This window comes from Dreissena polymorpha, chromosome 9 (genome assembly GCF_020536995.1).
Source record: "Dreissena polymorpha isolate Duluth1 chromosome 9, UMN_Dpol_1.0, whole genome shotgun sequence".
NCBI lineage: Eukaryota > Metazoa > Mollusca > Bivalvia > Myida > Dreissenidae > Dreissena > Dreissena polymorpha.
Window position 1 is genome coordinate 69,260,542 of NC_068363.1, and position 22,604 is coordinate 69,283,145.

The window sequence follows — 22,604 nt, forward strand, 5'->3', positions numbered from 1 at the left end:
TGAAACTTTACATAAGAAACACCACACGGATACAAAATGTTCAGTACCAATCTTGTTCACAATGTTCAGTCGTTAATATAATTAATAATCATTCTGAATATCCCAGTATAAACCGAGTACACACCTGTCATGGCATAACGTGCACGGATAGCAATTATAACTATCAAACATGATCGCTGTTTTACAGAGGGTAATAGTCTACTGATTGACGTTATGAGTAATGCACTTGTTTACACAATTCAGAGTACATCGTCAAACTGAATACCGAGTATATGGCATGGCACTTTTTTTCAAGCGATACCACCATTCTCAAAATATACAATTGTGGGTGTGTTCACACTTTTCAGATGATAACACTACCCTGATTACCGTTCTGTATGCTCACACTTTTTTCGATGATAACACCACACTGATTACCGTGTATGTGTGTTCACACTTTTCAGATGATAACATCACACTGATTACCGTGTATGTGTGTTCACACTTTTCAGATGATAACACTACACTGATTACCGTTCTGAGTATCACACTGACGGGTATGCTGGCTGTCGTGTCCACCGCTATCATCGTTCTTTATAGGTTTGACAGAACTATTTTTAATTTTACAACTTAATTTCATTGCTGCTCTAAGATAGTTATCATCCATTTGTTTAATATTATGCATATCTGATTATCTCATTTAAGTGGTGTGAATTCGAAGTGTTTTCGTTTACACTCAGTACTACCTTTTGCTCATGAAGTCTAAGGTAAAAACTGTTGCTCGGGTATTTCAATGTCTCAGTGTAATGTCCAAATAATGTTTGGGTATCTCGTTATTCCCAAACATTGTTTATGAGCTGAATATCAAATTATACTTTGATATACCAATATAACACAGTTAAAATACTACACATCCACCCAGCACACATCTGGAGTACCGTAATTACTCTATGTTTTCGGACACTCTAAGTTTTCGGACACCCCTTTTTTAGCAAAAATAATTATTTTTCGTGACTCTTAATTTTCGGACACACGAATTTTCGCCCATAATTAATGTCTCTAAGTTTTCAGACAGTGTATTTTACAGCGCTTTTTTACCAAATTTTGGTCCTGTTGTCGATATCTAATGACACTTCGGTCATGGGGTTTTACAACCAAACTAACAACATAAAACATGGCAGGAGCATGCCAGAGGGCAACGGACCATTACATTTGTGTTATTGGGTTAATAATCTTGTAAACTGGTATTAAATAATGCTTTCACCCGATAGCATAAGCGTTATGACAATTACCAGAGGTAGTGCCAATTAACAGTTCAATTTTCACCGCAATGGTACTACCCCTTTTCAGTAAAATAACTGTGACAAATACTATAAATGCTTTAAAGTGTGATGCACCCTTTTGAATGTTTTACAACTTTCGTATTTTGCTTTTTTTTATTGCGTTAATTACAGATTCATATTACTGGCGAGTATTGGTACATCACATGCGCATCTTTGAACTCGTTGGTCAAAGTACAACCTTGAAGTAACTTTCTGTCGAATAAATTAAGCATTAAAAATTATTTAAATGCCATGCAAACATATATAACTGTAAGTTTTACTATATGGCATGGTATTTTACAAGCGCGTGCTATTACCGGTAGTCGTTGATACAATTGACGCTATTTTCGAACACTCAAATTTTCGACTCTAAGTTTTCGGACACCTGTATTTTGTGAATATTTTTCGTATCTAAGTTTTCGGACAAGAAAAAAAAAAAATTTTAGAGTCCGAAAACATAGTGTAATTACGGTATGTTTTCTTTTGCAATTGATGCATACTGACGTTGATTGTGACCCCACCCTTCATAGCGATATCTACGCCAATATCACAACCTTAAACATTGTGCGCATGCTTTCCATGATTACTGATTTTTCCCGATTGTATATAATTGCCGTAAAGTTTCGAAAAGGAACCTACTATAATATAATGCATGTATATATTATATGTACGTTTTAAAAAAAAATCAGTACATGTATATCCAATTTATTTGTTTAAATGGCTGCAAAGCAAGTAAATTGTATTGACACGTTAACAATCTCTCACATGTATGAAGGAGTTGATAAAATTGCTGAAGCATACCAAAATGACAGACTTCACACGTACTTCTATGTACGCAATATTGCAAAGCAAACACGTATATATCACGAAATATATATTAGCATAACACATTTTATGAAAACTAATTATCAGCCCAATTGAAAGCACCCTCACTTTTTGACTGCTTTTAAATAGCCACAGACGTATATTATAACTTTCCGGAATTAATTACTTAATTAGCATCGACTCACTTCACACTCCTAACAGACCAACTGTCAACGGACAGAATAGACACGTAGTAAAGATATCGTGATTGCCGGTGTTTATGTAATGGCACATACACTGCAATAAGAATATGTGTAAAATGTGGAAAAAACAATTAGTACTATATTATATTTTTTAAACTGTATACAAACCAAATATGTATATAGTATGTTTTATTAAGTTAGTGTACACTTTTAAAATGAACATTCAAATATATATTAATCAGATTGTTAAATGAAAATTCGGTATTTAGAAACAGAGAACAAGTTTTCTTACAAAGAGGTATCTTTTTTAAACAAATCATATCCAGTTGTTGTTTCAATTGTTATTCTTCTATTCATCAATTTATTAAGCAATTTAAAACACTGATGATAAGCTTCATATACATGGTATATATCTTCTTTTTAGGAAAATTAAACTCGCACAGGAAATCGACCAGAAGTCATGGCTTTTCCAGTACGAAGACGTCAAGCTGAGGAAGACCAGACTAAATGACTCCTTCATGTCCAAATCTCTTTTGACGATGGAAACTAGGGTAAAACGAACGGTGGTCCATACAAAAAGAAATATATTACTTCTTTTATTAGTTTGATTTGAAGACTTTTTATGGAATAATTTGGTCCATATACGGATTATTGTATAATATGTCCTTATAGCAGGATACACACATATATGTTTTGATATTTATATCATAGTATGTATTGATATATGAACAAATAAAATAGGTCTGAAACAAGTCAATACTGCAATGGGCATGTATTCATCGGCGTGTTGATATTTTTATCAAAACCTTTGAATATGCAAGGGTTAGATAGTTTAATATTGTTAATAGCCTCATGCAGTGATAGTTCGTATAGTATCAAACGAATAAAAAAAAATACGTCAAACTTTATTTCCAATTTTAACATCAAACACTTGATTTTAAATTCAGAGTTTTTTTTTCTTAAGCAGGATGAAATGCAACAAGTTTTCACCCAGACCGCGTACGTAAACAACGAAACTGTTGTGGTCCGTAAACTTCACTGCCGTCACTTGAACATTTCCCACGAACTGGCCAAGGAATGTAGACAGGTATACGTAAACGATTTATTGTGTGACTCGGCATTAAGCGTTCAGTCCTCTAGACGCGTTAATAAAAGTAACATTACTTCTGTTGTGCTGTTGTTGTTGTTTTTTCTTGCAAAGTACACGTACTTATAAAGTGTTATCTAATTTAAGATACACATATCTAGCAGGTAGCAGTGCACTTTTATTGAAAATGACCTTAATAAATTAGCCCCAAAACTTAACATGAGCTCTGTATTACCAAAACAAAATTAAAAACATGAACAAGCTATATATAAGAAACTAATAGAAACATCTACTGAGGTGTGAGAATATTCCTGAACCCTTTACCCCTTAGATACGTATTTTGACGCATTTGTGGTCCCTTAGAAGATAAAATTTAAATACATTTGAATAATACCTTTCTTACTCAATTCTAATTTTAATGGCTACATTTCCAACCATTTTATACTGATGCGCAGCGAACAGCATAAAACCTGAACAGACACTGAGTTACTCGCAGGCTGTTCTGGTTTTATGCTGTTTGCTAAAGGGAGAAAGGGTTACAATGAATATGTACCTAACCATTTCTGTCATATTACAGATGCAGCTTCTGTCGAACGCCAACATCGCAAAGTTTGTGGGTGCTTGCTTACAACCCAACTCTAATGTTCTACTCATGGAGTACTGTTCCCGAGGTAGCCTACAGGTAAGCCTTTCATAGTCGGATGCTGTACATCACGTCATAACAAATAAAAAATAAATCACAGTCATATAATTTGATATAAAAATGAGGCACACATATATATTGGCCTCCCCTCACTCCCTCAAAACTCATTTACTGTACGCTTTAATGCACGTCCATAAAAACGTCAAAAATTGTGTAGTAAATTAAATGTATAAATACATAATGATTAGTATGTCGCCTGAAAGTATATGAATATAACTATCATTATTACAAAAGACTTTAAACTCCAGAGGAAACGTCGAAATACCATTTCAGTGAATAGTTTATGCTGAAACTATCCGCTATTACAGGACATGCTTCAAAATGACAGCATAGAGCTTGACTGGGCCTTTAAATATTCCCTGATCAACGATATAATCAAGGTGAGAACTTGATATGTAGAAGACTGTGTCAGTCTGATCAATTATATCATACGAGTATAAACTTGGTATTTAGTAGATTGATCAAAGTTTAGCATTAATATCATCAAGGTACGGGCTTGATATTTAGTTGACTGGTTCATTCAAATCATTGATATTATCAAGGTAAAAACGTAACTATGTAGTAGACTAGGCTCTTCTCATCGATGATCGATTATATCATCGAGGTAAGACTGGACCCGGAATGGGGTCTTATGAATTAAGGGTCACTTACGTCAAAATGACGTGTATCAAGTGTTCATTTAAGTTTTCGACTGATATTCTTTATCTATTAAATTTTTCGTCTTTCATTTACATAATTTTGGATGCATTATTCATTCGAATATATAATATTCTGGTGTTTATGTTGTTTGACCTAGTTAACTTGAACATTTTGTTTAATGTACAAATCTTTTTCAAGCATTACGAAGTCAGCTAATTAGTTAGAAAAACAGATACATATTAACTGAGAAAGTATCACCCGTTACCTTTTTTTAATAAATATGTGTATGAACGTATTTACACGTATGTTTCCCCGTATGGAGATCTTGTATTCAAATACAAGAGGACTTTGAGGGAAGCATTTATGATTAATCAATAAATCATCTTTTCGATCGTTCTTAGGTCAGTTAAACGAAAAACCGCAAATGACCCAAGAATATTCCATGCGTATTTAAATTAGTCGTTTAGAATCAGGTATATAAAAGGCTTTATTTCTTGTTAAAAGCCGATACATTGATATGGATGTGCAATATTTATGAAGACGAAACTCTATATTGAAGTCTGTTGACATCTGACTATAACTCACCTAACCGTACATGTATGTGCTAAATGTTTTATCAAAATACAATTAAGACATAAATGAACCATTTAAGGAGTAATACAAACAATGTTGTTATTAAACATGTGGGCTTCTAAATGTAAATAATTCTGTAAATATGGCAACAATATAAATCATCGCAACTCTTCAGTAACACATAACGCACCCACGCACGCACGCACACACACGCACGCACGCACGCACTCACGAACTCACGCACGCACGCACTCACGCACACACACAAACACACACAAAGCATCAACTAAAAGCGCTATCAAGGTACTCATATGCCCATAATATAGCTCACACATAAGCTCAATATAACTAGTATATGCACTGCATTTTTGTTAAACCTATTGATCCTAAGCCAATTAAAGGCTTAAATATTTCCATACAACGCAACATACAACAAACAGTTATCTTGTTTGTCGACGGCACTGGTTTTTATACACAAGATTTTTATAATGAAGTTTAAATATCGACAATTATTAGTTTTAAACTGCATTTTGGTTACTCTGGTAAACCAGTAGAGAAAACAACGACTTCGCCTCAATGGATAAAATATATAATGTTCACATGGTTAAAGCATGAGGAGGCATGATTTACTCGTGTTTTGTTTTGTTGACTTTTCCAGTATGTGATTTTGTAGTATTTTTCGTCTTTCATTTACATAATTTTGGATGCTAAGCATTATTCATTCGAATATATAATGTTCTGGTGTTTATGTTGTTTGACCTAGTTAACTTGAACATTTTGTTTAATGTACAAATCTTTTTCAAGCATTACGAAGTCAGCTAATTAGTTAGAAAAACAGATAGATATTAACTGAGAAAGTATCACCCGATTTAAAGATATGCTCGATGAGTGCTCGAAATTCCAAACACGGGGCAATTAATAGGGTTATTTTGAAAGGAAATAGGTTCCGCAAACAAGCTTTGATCAGCGTAAACAATGATATAAACAGTGTTTTTCAAAGGTTTTTTATCAAGGATTTGTGATGAGGATGGCATGTAAGTGACTCTTACCGTATACAATGTAAATTAAAGCAATATAAGTTCTAGAAAAAGTGTTTTTGATGAACTAAATGTGCTCGACATTACTCGCGCCTAAATTTGAAGTATACTGATAAAAAAAGATTGCATACAGCAGGTACAGCCATGGCAAGTAAACAGGGTAAAACAGTGCAAAACCCACAAAAAACAAAAACACTGATAAGGGCAATAGTAACGCCAAAGAATTAGATGATAATAAAAGAAAACGAAGCGATGTCTCCAATACTAGTGAACTAGAGACAAGTCTACTGAGGCACAAACAAACCAAAAGCAGAAAAAGAAGAAAAAGAAAGGACAGCTTTCCGACGCAAGTATTGATTGCATTGATGAACTTGATACAGAAGAACCAAATGTGTCATGTTTTAAGAAATAACTAGAAAAGGTACTGAAGCAAATGAGGCAAATCAACTCAAAGCTAGAACGTTTAGATGATTCGATGAATAAAGTTAATGGTAAGCTTGAACATGTAGTGATGAAAGGCCTTCGCGAAACCTTAAAAGAGTTGATCAAATGGATGAAAGACGACCTATTGAAATCGGTAATTAAAAAAATTGAGATTGTAGAAAGTAAAGTTTTTGAGAAAGAGCAAGAGTGTGACGCCCTAAGAACATTGTTAAAAACGGTGGAAAGTAAGGTCAATGCCAAAGATGAAGCAAATGATAGGCTAGAAGAGATGGTTAAGAAACAAGAAGAGAAGTTGAAAAAGCTTGAAAACGAGACTAAACAATAAACCGGAGAAACAATATTAAAATACGGGGAATCAAAGATACCGATACAAAAGAAACTGCAATTGATTCTGCGAAAAAAGTTGTAGTGTTGCTCAACGAAAAAGGTATTGCAAACCTAAGCCTGTCTGACATTGACATCGCGCATCGGTTGCCCAATCCACTCAATAAAAATAGAGACATCATAGTGCGGTTCGTTTTAAGACTAACCAGGGAAACGGTGATGAGCAATAGACGGAAACTGAAAAGCACCGGTGTCTTCATTAATGAAGATCTGACTAAACTGAATCTTCACGTACTAATGTGTATCAAAAAAGATGTGTGATGAAGTCGAAGACGCATGGTCAGTAAACGTAACTCTACGCTACAAAAACAAATCTGGTAGAATCCAAACAATCCCGTAAGAAAGCTACCAAACCTGGGTTGACCTCCATTTGCCATAAATGTGTAAAACATACTAAAAAAAACATTCTTTATCGTAAAAAATAGAAGTTTAATTATCAACACATATCACTAAAATTTCAATTTTACAAGATCTGTGTTAATAATAATATCACATAGACAGTGCTTAGTATAATGATATCATTTTTTCTCTTTTAATAACCCAAATTGCTTGTCGATCACCCTTCTTTTTTTAGAAAACTATACTACAAAATCACATACTGGAAAAGTCAACAAAACAATACACGAGTAAATCATGCCTCCTCATGCTTTAACCATGTGAACATTATATATTTTATCCATTGAGGCGAAGTCGTTGTTTTCTCTACTGGTTTACCAGAGTAACCAAAATGCAGTTTAAAACTAATAATTGTCGATATTTAAACTTCATTATAAAAATCTTGTGTATAAAAACCAGTGCCGTCGACAAACAAGATAACTGTTTGTTGTATGTTGCGTTGTATGGAAATATTTAAGCCTTTAATTGGCTTAGGATCAATAGGTTTAACAAAAATGCAGTGCATAAACTAGTTATATTGAGCTTATGTGTGAGCTATATTATGGGCATATGAGTACCTTGATAGCGCTTTTAGTTGATGCTTTGTGTGTGTTTGTGTGTGTGCGTGAGTGCGTGCGTGCGTGCGTGTGTGTGCGTGCGTGCGTGGGTGCGTTATGTGTTACTGAAGAGTTGCGATGATTTATATTGTTGCCATATTTACAGAATTATTTACATTTAGAAGCCCACATGTTTTATAACAACATTGTTTGTATTACTCCTTAATTGGTTCATTTATGTCTTAATTGTATTTTGATAAAACATTTAGCACATACATGTACGGTTAGGTGAGTTATAGTCAGATGTCAACAGAGTTCAATATAGAGTTTCGTCTTCATAAATATTGCACATCCATATCAATGTATCGGCTTTTAACAAGAAATAAAGCCTTTTATATACCTGATTCTAAACGACTAATTTAAATACGCATGGAATATTCTTGGGCCATTTGCGGTTTTTCGTTTAACTGACCTAAGAACGATCGAAAAGATTATTTATTGATTAATCATAAATGCTTCCCTCAAAGTCCTCTTGTAATTTGAATACAAGATCTCCATACGGGGAAACATACGTGTAAATACGTTCATACACATATTTATTAAAAAAAGGTAACATTTAGATACACAACGCTTGTACGATTAAGACTACTGTGTTTTTAAACGAAGTACTCAGATTTATTAAATGAATACTAACCCTATATTTTTCTGTCACTATGGATATGAAAATCAAACGACATTGATCATGGTGTATGTTAGAAATAACCGTAAATTAATATGCTAGTACTATAGTCCTAATGTATCTTGTCACTATGTCACTGAATCTACAGCTTGATCTTTTTTTCTATGGTAGATTATTATACTAAGTACAGTTATAACTACCATTTATAGAAGCATACATGGAAAACTGTCAAAATCGTTTTTTTTTCTAACTTATTTTATAAAGTTAATACTGTGAGCCGCTGGCTGAAACTATCTTGTTAACATTTGTATGGACATATCTTTTTTTTTCAATAAAACGCAAACGAAAATGATTAAAAACTGAACGCGTGAATAAAATAAAATTTTATGAAAAGCTCAAATGAAATAAAATATACCAATCTTGTTACTCGGCCACCGATGCATGGTGACTGTATTTTTTATTAATAACACATTTTGTGTAAAATAGTTCGTATATAAAACAACACTGATTACAATATTTGTAACACATAGGCTTTGGTAAAATAAGAATATGACGATAGTATGTATAATATTAACAGTCATGAAACATAGTGTTATGTTAAAATGTTGTTTATTGACATGATTGCAGATGATACAATTGTGACAATGAAAATGATGTTTTGATAAGGTATTGCTTTTATAAGGTATGTACAATGTAAACAGGCCTAGATTGTGTAATGATGTAAATATTATACTGTCATATTACAAGTCTTTTTTTTCGACGAATCCTTGATAAAACGCAACTTTTTTCTATAAATCATTTTCACATCTTTTTTTTATTTATTTAATACGCGCCTTATGCCAAGACTTGAAATGTATGTTAAAGTTTTTACGCTGGAGGTAAATGGTAAAATTTAAAATGTTTATACTACTAATAGACTCATGGTGGACATTCATAATAATATTACAACATGACAAGCTTAAATATTTGTACATATAATGTCAAAGGACTGGGTGCAAAAATTAAACGCGAATAAGTTTTTACATGGTTCAAAACAAAATAAATTGATATAGCAATGTTACAGGAGCTGCATGATGATAACAAACAATTAAATACTGATTGGGCTCAAGCATGGGGATAGGACGTTTTTTGCAATGGACAAAGTACAAACACCTTAGGCATCGGAATTCTATTAAAACCCAACCAACAAATACATATCATCGATTATAAAGAAATTACAGTAAGAAGGCTACAGGTCCAAAAAGTAAAAATATATAATTCTCAAATTGCTTTAATTAACATATATGCCACAAATAATGACGACCTTGATTTTTTTTAATACATTAGATAATACAATTACCAGTCTAGATTAATACTCTTTGATAATAGGAGGAGATTTTAATGTGGTTTAAGATTTTAAGTTAAACCAATTAAATGGAAGGACAACTTGGAAAAATAAATGCTCAAATAAAGTGAATTATATAAAAGATAATTACGATTTATCTGACATTTACAGGAATTTTAATCCGTTCAAATCAGCATTTACTTGGCATTCAAATACTAACCCCCCAAATTTCCCGACTAGACTACTTTCTAATATCATCTTGCCTTATAAGTAACGCTCGAAATTGCTCAATAAAAACTGGCTTCAAGTCAGACCATTCTATTGTTATCCTAGACATACATTTTGATTTGATTGAAAGAGGTCCAGTTTACCTTAAACTTAATAGCACTTTATTATTTGACACAGATTACAAGTTAAACATAAAAAATTCAATCACAGAAGTTGTCCATTTCAACAGTGATGAACATCCTAATTTATTAATATTTGGGAACTAATTAAAGGCAGGATCAGTGATGAAAGCATTAAATTTGCGGCAAACAAAAAGAAACAAAATATCAAAACTGAAAAAGAACTAGAAAATAACATAAGAAATATGGCAGAACAACTTAAAAGAAACCCAAACGACGCAATACTTATGCAAAATTACAAAAAAGAAAAAGAATGCATACAATGCATTAAGAGAAGAAAACAAAGGTTTTTTAATAAGATCTAAAGCTGAATGGATTGAAGGGGCTGAAAAAAACAAACAAAGTTCTTTGCAAATTTGAATCAAAAGATCTGAACAAAAGGTGATAAAACAACTAAGAATACATGATACAATAGAAAATGACCATGTAAAGATACTTAAAGAAATAAAAGAATATTACCCAAGCCTTTACACACCTGACATCTTACACAATTATGATGACAACAGTCCTTTTTTTGAAAATGTTGTAAAACTGTAAGATGAAGATAGAACAAAACATCCTGAACAACTAACAGACTACGAATGTTTCAATGCTTTGAAGGAAATGAAAAAGGATAAGAGCCCAGGATCGGATGGTTTGACCATTGAATTTTACCAACTCTTTTGGAATGATATCAAGCAGTAGTTAATTAATTCCTTAAATTTTTAATTTCAACACGGACATTTAACCCCACTTCAAAACCAAGGTATTATTTCACTATTGCCGAAAAAGGAAAAATATATTTTATCCATAAATAACTGGCGGCCCGTGTCTTTATTGAATGTGGATTACAAAATTGCAACAACATCGATTGCAAATAGAATAAAAATATTCCTTGAAAAATTAATCAATTATGACCAAACAGGATTTATCAAAGGAAGATATATCGGGGAAAATATACGAATTTTAAATGAAAAAATCGACAAAGTAAATGACAATAACGAACCTGGACTCATTTTCTGATCAGACTTCCAAAAAGCCTTTGATAGCCTGGATCACACTTGTATGTTCAAATGTCTAGAAACAATGGGGTTCAATCAGTCAACCAAAAATTGGGTTAAATTATTTTATAGCAATTCAAATTCATGTATTACCAATAATGGTTATTTCTCAGAATTTTTCAACATTTAAAAGGGCGTAAGACGGAAATGTCCCCTCTCACCATACCTATTTATAATCTGCATAGAACTTTAAGCTAACAATATAAGAAATAATCAAAATATTTAAGGAGTCAAAATAGGCAATATTGAAATAAAACAAACACTATTTGCAGATGATGCACGTTTCCTACTGGATGGCAGCCAACAGTCCTTTGAAAACCTCATCAAATACCATAAACAATTTTTTTAACATATCAGGATTAAAACTAAATAATAACAAGTGTTCAGTTATGACAAATGAAAAATGTAAAATATTGCCCCAACGAAAAATTCGAATGGAATTGCGAACACGCAACAGAGCTGGGGATAAAACTGTATAATACAACAAATGCAACTACGGAATACAATATTTCAAATAAATTACAGGAATTTAACAACTGTTTACAAAAATGGAAGAAATGGAAACTTTCCTTAATCGGAAAAAATACTGTTCTTAAAATGTTTGCTTTACCAAAAATAATATATCCACTTACAGTCCTAGAACGCCCAAATGAAAGTATAGTCGACGAACTTAAAACCAAAATGTTCAAATTTGTTCGGAACGAGAAACCTGATAAAATTAAGCAAACACAAATAATACAAGACTACAAACAAGGTGGACTTAAAATGATTGCCATCGAAAGTTTTATAGCTGGTTTAAAGGCAAGCTGGATCAAACGTTTGATATATCAGCCGGAATCAATACGGACGGCCCTGTTCAGTTATTTTTTAGAAAACTATGGCAACTTTTTCATTTTGAGAAATAGTTTAAAGCCAAATGATATTAAATCATTAACCATTAAATCCTCATTTCTAAAAGAAATTTTAATTTCTTGGGCTAAACTAAATATCCAAAGAAATATAGATAATATAGGAAAAGAAATAATTTGGAATAATTCACATATCAAAAACAAACACACTGGTTTTTTGTTTAACAAAAAATGGCATGACAGGGGTATCGACCTTGTGGAGCATTTGTATGACTATAGAGTTCGAGACTTTTACACTTTCGATCAAATTAAACAACTGTATGATTTGGAAAATACCGAATTTCTGAAATACTGTACATTAATTCAAAGTATCCCACTACATTGGAAAGAGAAGCTGAAAACAGAAGCTATCAGTTATCAACAACCGGAACGCCTTATTTCACTTATCAACAAAAAAAACAAAACTATGCTAATTTATTTACTCCAAATAAGTCCTATTAAGGTCCAGATATTATTAAATCCATTATCAAATGGGAAATACATTTCGAAAAAGGACTTGATTTTAAGAGTATCTTTGTTAAACCTCTATTGCTTACAAACGATACTAAATTGAGAGAATTCCAATATAAATATTTAATAAGAATTATTCCTAACAATAGCTTTTTACTGAAATGCGGGCTAAAACCCTCCAATTTATGCGATTTTTGTTGCATGACGATTGACTCAAATATTCATATGTTTTGGGACTGCACAACAATATGTAACATAACGCACACAAAACGCACATTTGGGGCATTGTTGGATTTATATAATGATCGAAATTTGTACCACATTTCATACAATCTTAAATAGGCAGCCATCTGGATCAACAAATCATTAGCCTCGGGTTATAATTACCGGACACGAATATTTGCTTACCGTATGTGTCAATCTTCGGTCATTTCCGTATGTATTCGTTAGGTGTCCGTTGCATACGTATATTTAGGTTGCAGACACGTGACTTAACACACGGCCAATCAGAATTGTACATGTAGACACGTGACGTTACACAGCCAATCAGAATTGTACACATAACAATTATCAAAGCTTTCGTTGTTTATATCTATATTTATGACAGTCTTACTTAAACGGCCGAACATACAAGTCGCATTATTGCTGGCTTTCGCGGGATGGGCCCATTGCGGGCTTCGCATGTATCTTGTATTTGACAAACATTTTGGAAACGTTGTGTTGTGTTAATAAGCAGAAATAAAACGCAAAGAAATCAGAAATGAACTTTGTTGGTTATTACTGTGTGATATCAACGAACAATGTGTAATTACGCTACACAGTACATTTATGGAGCCGTGTACCATGGATACGACCGAAGTACGATCACAAGTGCGATCACGTGCCGAAAAAATGAAAACATCACAACCACAACGCGACATGAATTCAGGTCAGTTGTTTAAAACAATTATGGCAAACTTGGAGAGGGAATTTCAAAATTTATAAAGTAGAAAATGAAAGTAAAAGGCGCCATGACAACGAAATTTTTAAGAATTGTTTTAAAGAATTTTATGTAGTTAGATGTTAAACATAATAATGATGATAATAAATTATGTACGAACAAATTTTACAAATATCAAAATCATGCAAATTTTGCATTTATCGGCACATTTTTATAAATAGCGATGAATTGAGAATAAAAAGAGATATTTGAGTTTTACATTATTTTTATGAGTTATGGAAATCATTAAATAAAAGGTGTACACACAGAGAGTATTTAAAGAATTTTTATATATTCTTGGTATTGTTAGAATATAGGATTATGTACGGACTTATGGGTTTTTTTTGCATACCAATACATTTTAAATTGTTAGAATGTTTGTAAATTTTCATTAAATTAAAATGTACGAGAAAAATAAGAGTATTCAAAACAGTTTTGTTTATTATTTTAATAAAGAAAATAAGGCGGGTTTTGTTTATTAGAATGATAAAGAAAATTAAAGAGGACGAATAAATAAAATTATTGGAAAATTTAAAAATAGTTTCAGAATTGTAAAAGAAAGAAATAGGAAATAAGAACAGTAATGGTAATTGCGAATATGAATAGGGCAGAAACTTAAAAAAAATATTATGTAAATATGTATATACGTCATTGTGTTGATTGCAAATATATGTAGGATATCGGTAATATTAAAGGTCTTGAGTAATTTTAAGTAATAATTTAATGCGATCTGACGCGTATAGCGCAGTTAAAATATAACGATATGTACGCAGTAAATTTCTAATATAATTGTTTAAGGGTTACAATTATATTTTATGAGCACGGCTGACTGATCAGCGTTCGGACATACCGAGCCCGAGGTTGTGATAACCTTAGCGTCCTCATGAGTTAGAGAATTTATCCCTGTGCCATCGAAGCAAATTACGCTATGGACAGAAGATGCGATGTCGCATAAGAATTATTTGACTAGTTCGATTAGGAGTAAAGACCTGAATTTTGAAGTATACCGATACGTGTTCTTATATTATGAATGCATATATATAAAAGTCTGCCTTGTCATATTTGCGCATTTTTACAAGTGCACAGGTCAAACATGTCAATAAATCTATGCCCAACGGCAAACCTATAGTGATAAAGATGAGGTTTATGAAACCATGATATGAACAGGTACGTCTATCATTACCCATTTCTCTAGGTCAATAAAGTGGCGCGCGCCTGTCAAAAATTTACTGGCTGCACGTGCGTAAAATGACAGTCTTAGGCGGTACACAGGTCATATTAAGTAAATTGCTTGTCAGATGTCAAACTGTCATGTACTTATCCGAAGTATGTTTTGAGGAATTGACTAATATTTTTTCGTTGTAAAGAATTTATTTTTTTGAATAAGATATCACAGTAAGTTGTCATGACGATATTTAACAATAACTAAGGGGATATTTATAAATGTTTGCCATGATTTTGAACAACTGATACTTGTATCACCACGACGCAGATAAAAATATCGAGATTTGAAGACAACGCCGAAGAAGAGCGACTTCGCGAGACAACGCCTTCCACAACGAATAGAAGAAACAAACAACATAATTAGAATGGAACATCACGGCGTTTACTCTCAAAGTGAATACCTGGTTCTATCGCTAAAAGAAGACCAACGCCAGAAGATTTCGAAGGACAACAAGTGACGCAACACTGGACACAATACTTGTGACGTTAAACACTATAGAGTAGATGCAGCCGTTCAACTGTTTGACGTGCGTAGATAACGCATTTGGAATGATACTTCCGAGGCCTAAGACATCAAGGAGAACACTGCTATAGTTAATACCTCGTGAGCATTATGGCCAATAGAAGATCTTAATGTCCCGAGAGAAATGAAGACGCTGGGGCCATCAACAAAAGTACAAACGACAACGAAAACAACAACAACGATGAATACAACGGAAACGACAATCGACGACGCAAGTTAAACATCGGAAAGCAGAGCTGAATCAACAAACGCATTCCAATTGCCACGGGCGAATCCACAATCGGCTAATCTTCATGACGGCGGCAATGACTTCAATGAAACATCGTATTCGCCGCGAGCTACAACTTCAAGACAACATGGACGACACCAGATGTACAGATGGCCAACGATCAACATATGATGTTCTACACAACATTTCGATTGACATTTAAATTGTATATTAATTACTAATGTTATTTATTTCAGCAGAGATGCTTGTCAAGGAAATTATATTGTTATCCGCATATTTTCCATCATTTGAGTGTGTTTATATGAATGTAGTTTTTGTTATTTCATTAGTAATTCAATAGTAAAATTTTAAAAGATTTTTTTAAATCATAAAATATAAAAAAATCAAATTAAGGGGGAAAGTTGTGTAACATAACGCACACAAAACGCACATTTGGGGCATTGTTGGATTTATATAATGATCGAAATTTGTACCACATTTCATACAATCTTAAATAGGCAGCCATCTGGATCAACAAATCATTAGCCTCGGGTTATAATTACCGGACACGAATATTTGCTTACCGTATGTGTCAATCTTCGGTCATTTCCGTATGTATTCGTTAGGTGTCCGTTGCATACGTATATTTAGGTTGCAGACACGTGACTTAACAAACGGCCAATCAGAATTGTACATGTAGACACGTGACGTTACACAGCCAATCAGAATTGTACACATAACAATTATCAAAGCTTTCGTTGTTTATATCTATATTTATGACAGTCTTACTTAAACGGCCGAACATACAAGCCGCATTATTGCTGGCTTTCGCAGGATGGGCCCATTGCGGGCTTCGCATGTATCTTGTATTTGACAAACATTTTGGAAACGTTGTGTTGTGTTAGAATATATTCAACAGAAATAAATCACGATGAAAAAGGAAATGAACTTTGTTTGTTACTGTGTGTTTTCCACGAACGATACGTAATTACGTGACAAATACAAACATTCTGGCATGATCTTAAATTGTACATTGAAACATAAATTAATACACGTAGTGGAATTGACTACACATACGAAAAAATTAGCTTTTGTAATGTTTAAGATGGTAATTCACCAACATCCGTAGCTGTTAATTTTATAACATTACTGGTGATTTTTTTTTATTTTTAAGAACAAGAACCAGGCAATGATACCCACAGTCCATAACTTTAAAGATTACCTCCAGCGTAGACTTAGAATTGAAGAAATGATTGCTATAACCAAAAATAAATTAAATATATTCAGAGAACAATTTCAAACCCTTTAAGCAAATATACCATAAAACTAATACTTTTTTGTGCTAAGATTTGTATGCGCATTTTTTGTATGTTTTTTTTTCTCTTTTTTCAAATATGTTTTTTTAAGCTCTTCTTTCATTCCCTTATTTTGCACCTTACGTTATTAGCTACATATTATCTCAATATATATATGATCCCTGTATTTCGGTATATGTGTAAAACTTGATGCTTTTCGAGTATAAAATACTGAAAACCAAAAAAAAAACATTCTTGAGAAGATACAATATTTTCAATGGAAATGAAAGTTAAATCAATTATGGATTGATGAGATCGGTAAAACGAGCTGGATAACAATTTGATTAAGAAATGGTGATTTATTTATTCATACTGGATGTACGAACTTGATCGATTTGTTTCGTTAGTTGAATAAAATTTATGATACTCGCTTATTGATGTTATAGTGAATAAACCAACCCGAACGATGTGAAGTTGCATAGAAATGTAGATACCCTTTGAAGCTTGTGCGCATTCAAAAATTAGTCTACTTTGCATTAAAATAATGACGTATCAACGATATCACTTAGCTCAGTTTTGAATGCAGTTTAGATGGCCTTAAGATCATCTTTTTTCCGTCGTTATGATCCAAGAACTCCATTGAAAATCGATTCAACCTAAAAACCCTGTCATTTACGATATAATCGAGGTAAAAATTTGATTATTGACTGGACAGTACGATATTATATGACCAACACACAATCAATGTTATAACGCTTTACTATTAAATAGTTGAGTGGATAACCAATACTTATCACAAATGTCATCAAGTATGTAACTTGAATTACTGGATTTTAATGAAAACACTCGCTGATTTATACATAAACAGTAATTAAACTCGATATATAGTTTATTGGGCTTTTAAATGCTTTGTTTTGAAATCTACTGCGTGTGAACACGTTATGTTATCCATAGGACTCTCATATTAATGATATCATCATGCAATAATCTTACTGGTGCAGTTGACATGCATGTTATTTACGAGCTATTTCCTTAATTGCTGTTGCACAGTTGTAGATATATTGCAATTGTACACAGAATAGCAGCTAGTAACCCTTAACCCATTAATGCCTAGTGTCTAGACAATAAGGCCTTGGCAAACAGCGTAGACCCAGATGAGACGCCGCATGATGCGGCGTCGTATCTGGATCTGCGTTGTTTTCTTAAAGAAATGTACGTGAGAAATATTCCAAATACAGAAATAAATATACTAGCCATCCCTAATTTTTGAAATAAATTGATTCAATTTTGAAGGATGGGAGAGTCCACTAGGCATAAATGGGTTAAACCGTTTCATTAACATATGAGAAACTGCAGTTGCAATGCTCAACTACTTGTGGCTAAATTGTATTTGCCCTTTGCGTCTAAGAGTGGATTTTATCCCATCATCAGACGTGCATTGTCGAAATAAACTACTGTAGAATAAATTTTCCTCTATTTCGACAGTGCTGAAATATAGCTGTCATGCGCGGCGGAGAATGGTCATATTACTCGGAATCAACTATAAAGTAATCATTTTTAGTAAAATCGAATCGGATCAGATTCAACAAAACAAACAATTTGATACCAAGATGTAATATATTTTTAACAAATAAAGCAACTTAAAAAGCAAAAAAAAAAATTATTTACAAATATTAAGTGCGCGTACTCGTGACGTCATTATTAACACGTCATACGACACAATGCATGTTCTTTCACGCTAATGCTGCAGTTGTTAAGTGTTTTTTTTTCTTCATTATTTCTTAAAAATCGGGGACGTAGAGGTATCATATGAAAAACAACAAAATAGGTTAGTTACTGATCTTTTTGTAATGTATTAGGCTCGGCACGATTAAAATAGAAAAACAATGTTTGCTTAAAATAACTTTGGAATTTTCCGTGTAGTTTGATTTTCCTATTCTATTTTTTAAATAAATAATTTACGACTAAGGAAATTGATGGGATAAATCGAATACTAGGTCGGTGTCGAATAAAGCAAAGTTTATTGTGCGAGGCTTAGACAATCTGAACAACAAGCCTTGGCGACATAGTATTCTCTATATAAACTGCTTGAACAATTAATTTGTTTGCACTTGTAAAAAGGCTTCAAAAATAGATGACGCAGCTTTATCATGTTTATTAAATTATTAAAAATCGTGTTCCGTTTTGAGATTTGCATATTTATGGTTATTTTTGCTTATAAGGGGCCTTTTCACAGATTTTTGCATGTATTGCAGTTTATAATTAAATGCTTTATATTGATAAATGTAAACATTGGATCTAAAAAGCTCAAGTAAAAAATCAAGAAAAAAATAAGAAAAAGAAAAAAAGGAAACCCGCATCGGGTCTCGAACCACTGACCCCTGGAGTCCTAGACTAAAAGTCTACCACTTAGACCAGTCAGCCATCCATGCTCATACAATGAAGGATGTATTTTATACTTAATATAAAAGAAATCCTCGTTGTTTCATAAAATATAACGACAACAACAGAACTCTCCAAATTATTCAATCGTTTCGCGTTGCAACGCTTTATAATTTTCATGTTTTTTAATCGTCAAAAGATACATATAATGGCTATTTTAGAGCATAGTAAATGTTCAGTTTTACTGTTGCCTCAAAAATATCATAGCTAAAACGAAAATTTACGAATCTAAAACAACTTTTTATAATAAGGTCAATTTACCAAAACGTGCAAAGGCCCCTTTGAGATAAATATTACTTTGCACAATATTTGAACTTCAATGTTGTCTCTCAAGCTGGTGCTAAAGCAAACAAACCTGCATTTAACATAAATTTCAGGGACTGGCTGATTTATAAATAAATCAGTCTGGTTTAAGAAGAACTGATTCACGTGCCTTATATCAATTATTCGGTTGAATATAAATATATTGTTCAAAACAGCATGTTTGTTTTTATTCACATATAATTTTCAATAAATGCTTGAAATATTTTCAAATATTGTGCAATCCTGTTAAAACATGCGTTTGAATTTTCGAGACATCGGGGCCAGAGTCTAAAGTCATCCAAGAATTAAATTATATACTATGATATTTTTACTAAATATATGTGTCACATATAGTAGAAATTAAAATGCGAAGATTACGATCTCTTCGACTAAGTCTAAGGTTTTCAATTGGCCAAAAGGTCGTTTATATATTAAAGTGGTTTTTATTTTATTCGATATATAATTTAAATGTATTGTTTAATATTCTTAGAAGATGGAATGGGAATTGCAATACACCCAAAAAGAAGTTTTATTTTTCACACGAGACGTACAACAACTACATATAATACATATTGATATTTGATATAAAAATACGAATACTCTCCACATTTTCGTCTGTTGTTTACATTCGTGTGTATCCTTTCCTGAAGGGTATGCTGTACCTCCATTCGAGCCCGCTAAAGCTGCACGGTCGGCTTTCGAGCACCAACTGTGTTATTGACGCTCGTTTCGCACTAAAACTCACGGACTATGGGCCTCATTTGCTTCTGGAAGCTGACCGAGAGGTAGAGCGTAAGGAGTGCCTTAATGATCGGACTTACAACATCGGAAGTAAGTGCGCATACGCAAAGTGGTATATGTACGTACTTCATGTCTTTTGCTTTATAACTATTTCTTTTACTGCTACTTTTATTTTAGCGGTCTTCTCAAACCACGAAGAAGTAAATAATTACATGGGTATAAGGTTATCGATTGACGAGCCGTAATACATTTTAACTAAGTAAAAGGAATGCACCGAAAACTTCCATCGTTTCGAGTAGCAAACTCTTTATCTTTTTTCCATGTAAATTGACGTCTTCTCATTCATTTTGCTAAAAACGTACGCTAGAACGCGCATAAAGGCACGTGCATTTGTTCTGAACAGTTGATTGGAAATTTAGAAACTACTCTCTTCTTTTGGTACCACTTAAGTTGTTGCTTTTTTTGCAGAATAACCCACAGTAATTGTCCCTTCTTTCTCTATGAATTACAAGTTGCGGATCGTGGAAGAATACATAACTATTGCTGACTGCATTACAAAAAAGTACAGCACTCAAGGGTTTTAAATAATCAAATGTATTTATTAAATATTGAATGCCAATATTTCGGATAGACAGTTGTATAATATGGTTTAATGAAATTGATTGGGGGAAGCTCTGTTTCTTAAATAGTGTTCTTTCAAATTATTGAATTATTAGTGTACATTTGAATTTTAACACAAATGGCATATTCTATGAACTTTAAGAATAGAACACATATTTGACTAATATTATCATAGTACAGCACACCTAAAGTGTGAGCACATTTGTTTGTAAAAACAATTTCTGTTGTAACTTATTTTTTTGTAAATTATTCTTAAAACATGTGTATTTTATGATAAACATATTAACATAACAATTGTGACATGAAACGGTTTTATTGAAATTCTTTTATTTTAGAACTCTTGTGGACAGCTCCGGAACATCTGAGAGGCGCAACCGGCTTCATAGGGGCCTCGCAGAAGGGGGATATCTACTCGTTTGCAATCATCTTACAAGAGATAGCGATGAGGTCAGGGCCTTTTGAGGGAAACGCGCAGGATGTTCAGGGTACGTTTTCTTATATTTGAGCATATCCCTTCTAATTATTTAGGGGTATAACATGTTTTTAAAGCATGTGGAGTACTGTTGTGATTTACATATCAACGATATATCATTTACATATCCACGATATAATATATAACCATACATCATTTTTTTCTTTTTCTAGAATATGGGTGAGTAAACGGTATGTATTAAAAGTATTATCTCAACCGATAATGATCATCACATTATTCGACCTGTGCCAACAGAAGGGTATCGAAACAATTGTACGTGCAAACATATGTTGAATCAATGGTCTTTTGTATTTAAAATAAGATTTGTATAACGAAAGTAACGTAAAAAGTTGGTTTATACAAATAAAATAAAATCGACAAGTTTAAACTTTTTTTGGTCGACTCAGTGATTTTTTTTTTATTTCGACCCCCGACCCTATTTTTCACAAAAAAATTACCGTAAATCAATTTATTAAAAAATGTTGGCCTATTGCGATTTGGAGACTTGGTCTCGCGTGAACTTTATACTTTTGCTAGGCAAGAATCTGTTACATTTCTGTTCCGTCTTTACCATTTGCCTTAAAGCATGCGTCAGCACACAGTATATTGAATATATACTTACATAACGAAAATTAGTGCCTCAACAATAACTTAAAAACATTATTTTGCTCCGGGTCAATATGCATTGCAAAAGTAAATCTGCATTTCACTTCTTTATAGAATATTGGCGTAATTTTTTGTTTCTTTCCCTTTTTTATCATGTACCAAGCAGTACGTTGTCTTGCAATCTCATTATAAAAGGTGAAGTAATGAAATGTTACAAAACATACTTGAGGAACTTATAGCAGTTTCTCTTTTCAACAATATTTATTGACGTCGTA

The 22,604-nt window shown here is 32.8% G+C and overlaps 1 protein-coding gene across 1 annotated transcript in view; it reads left to right on the top strand.

Annotated features, from left to right (window-relative positions):
* LOC127846134 (atrial natriuretic peptide receptor 1-like) overlaps positions 1-22,604 on the top strand; it is a 47,389-nt gene that overhangs the window by 12,500 nt on the left and 12,285 nt on the right. The window contains exons 8-13 of the mRNA XM_052377311.1: positions 492-579; positions 2,733-2,859; positions 3,973-4,077; positions 4,407-4,478; positions 20,540-20,720; positions 21,587-21,727. Coding sequence (XP_052233271.1) covers positions 492-579; positions 2,733-2,859; positions 3,973-4,077; positions 4,407-4,478; positions 20,540-20,720; positions 21,587-21,727 — 714 coding nt within the window. The remainder of the gene's footprint in view (positions 1-491; positions 580-2,732; positions 2,860-3,972; positions 4,078-4,406; positions 4,479-20,539; positions 20,721-21,586; positions 21,728-22,604) is intronic.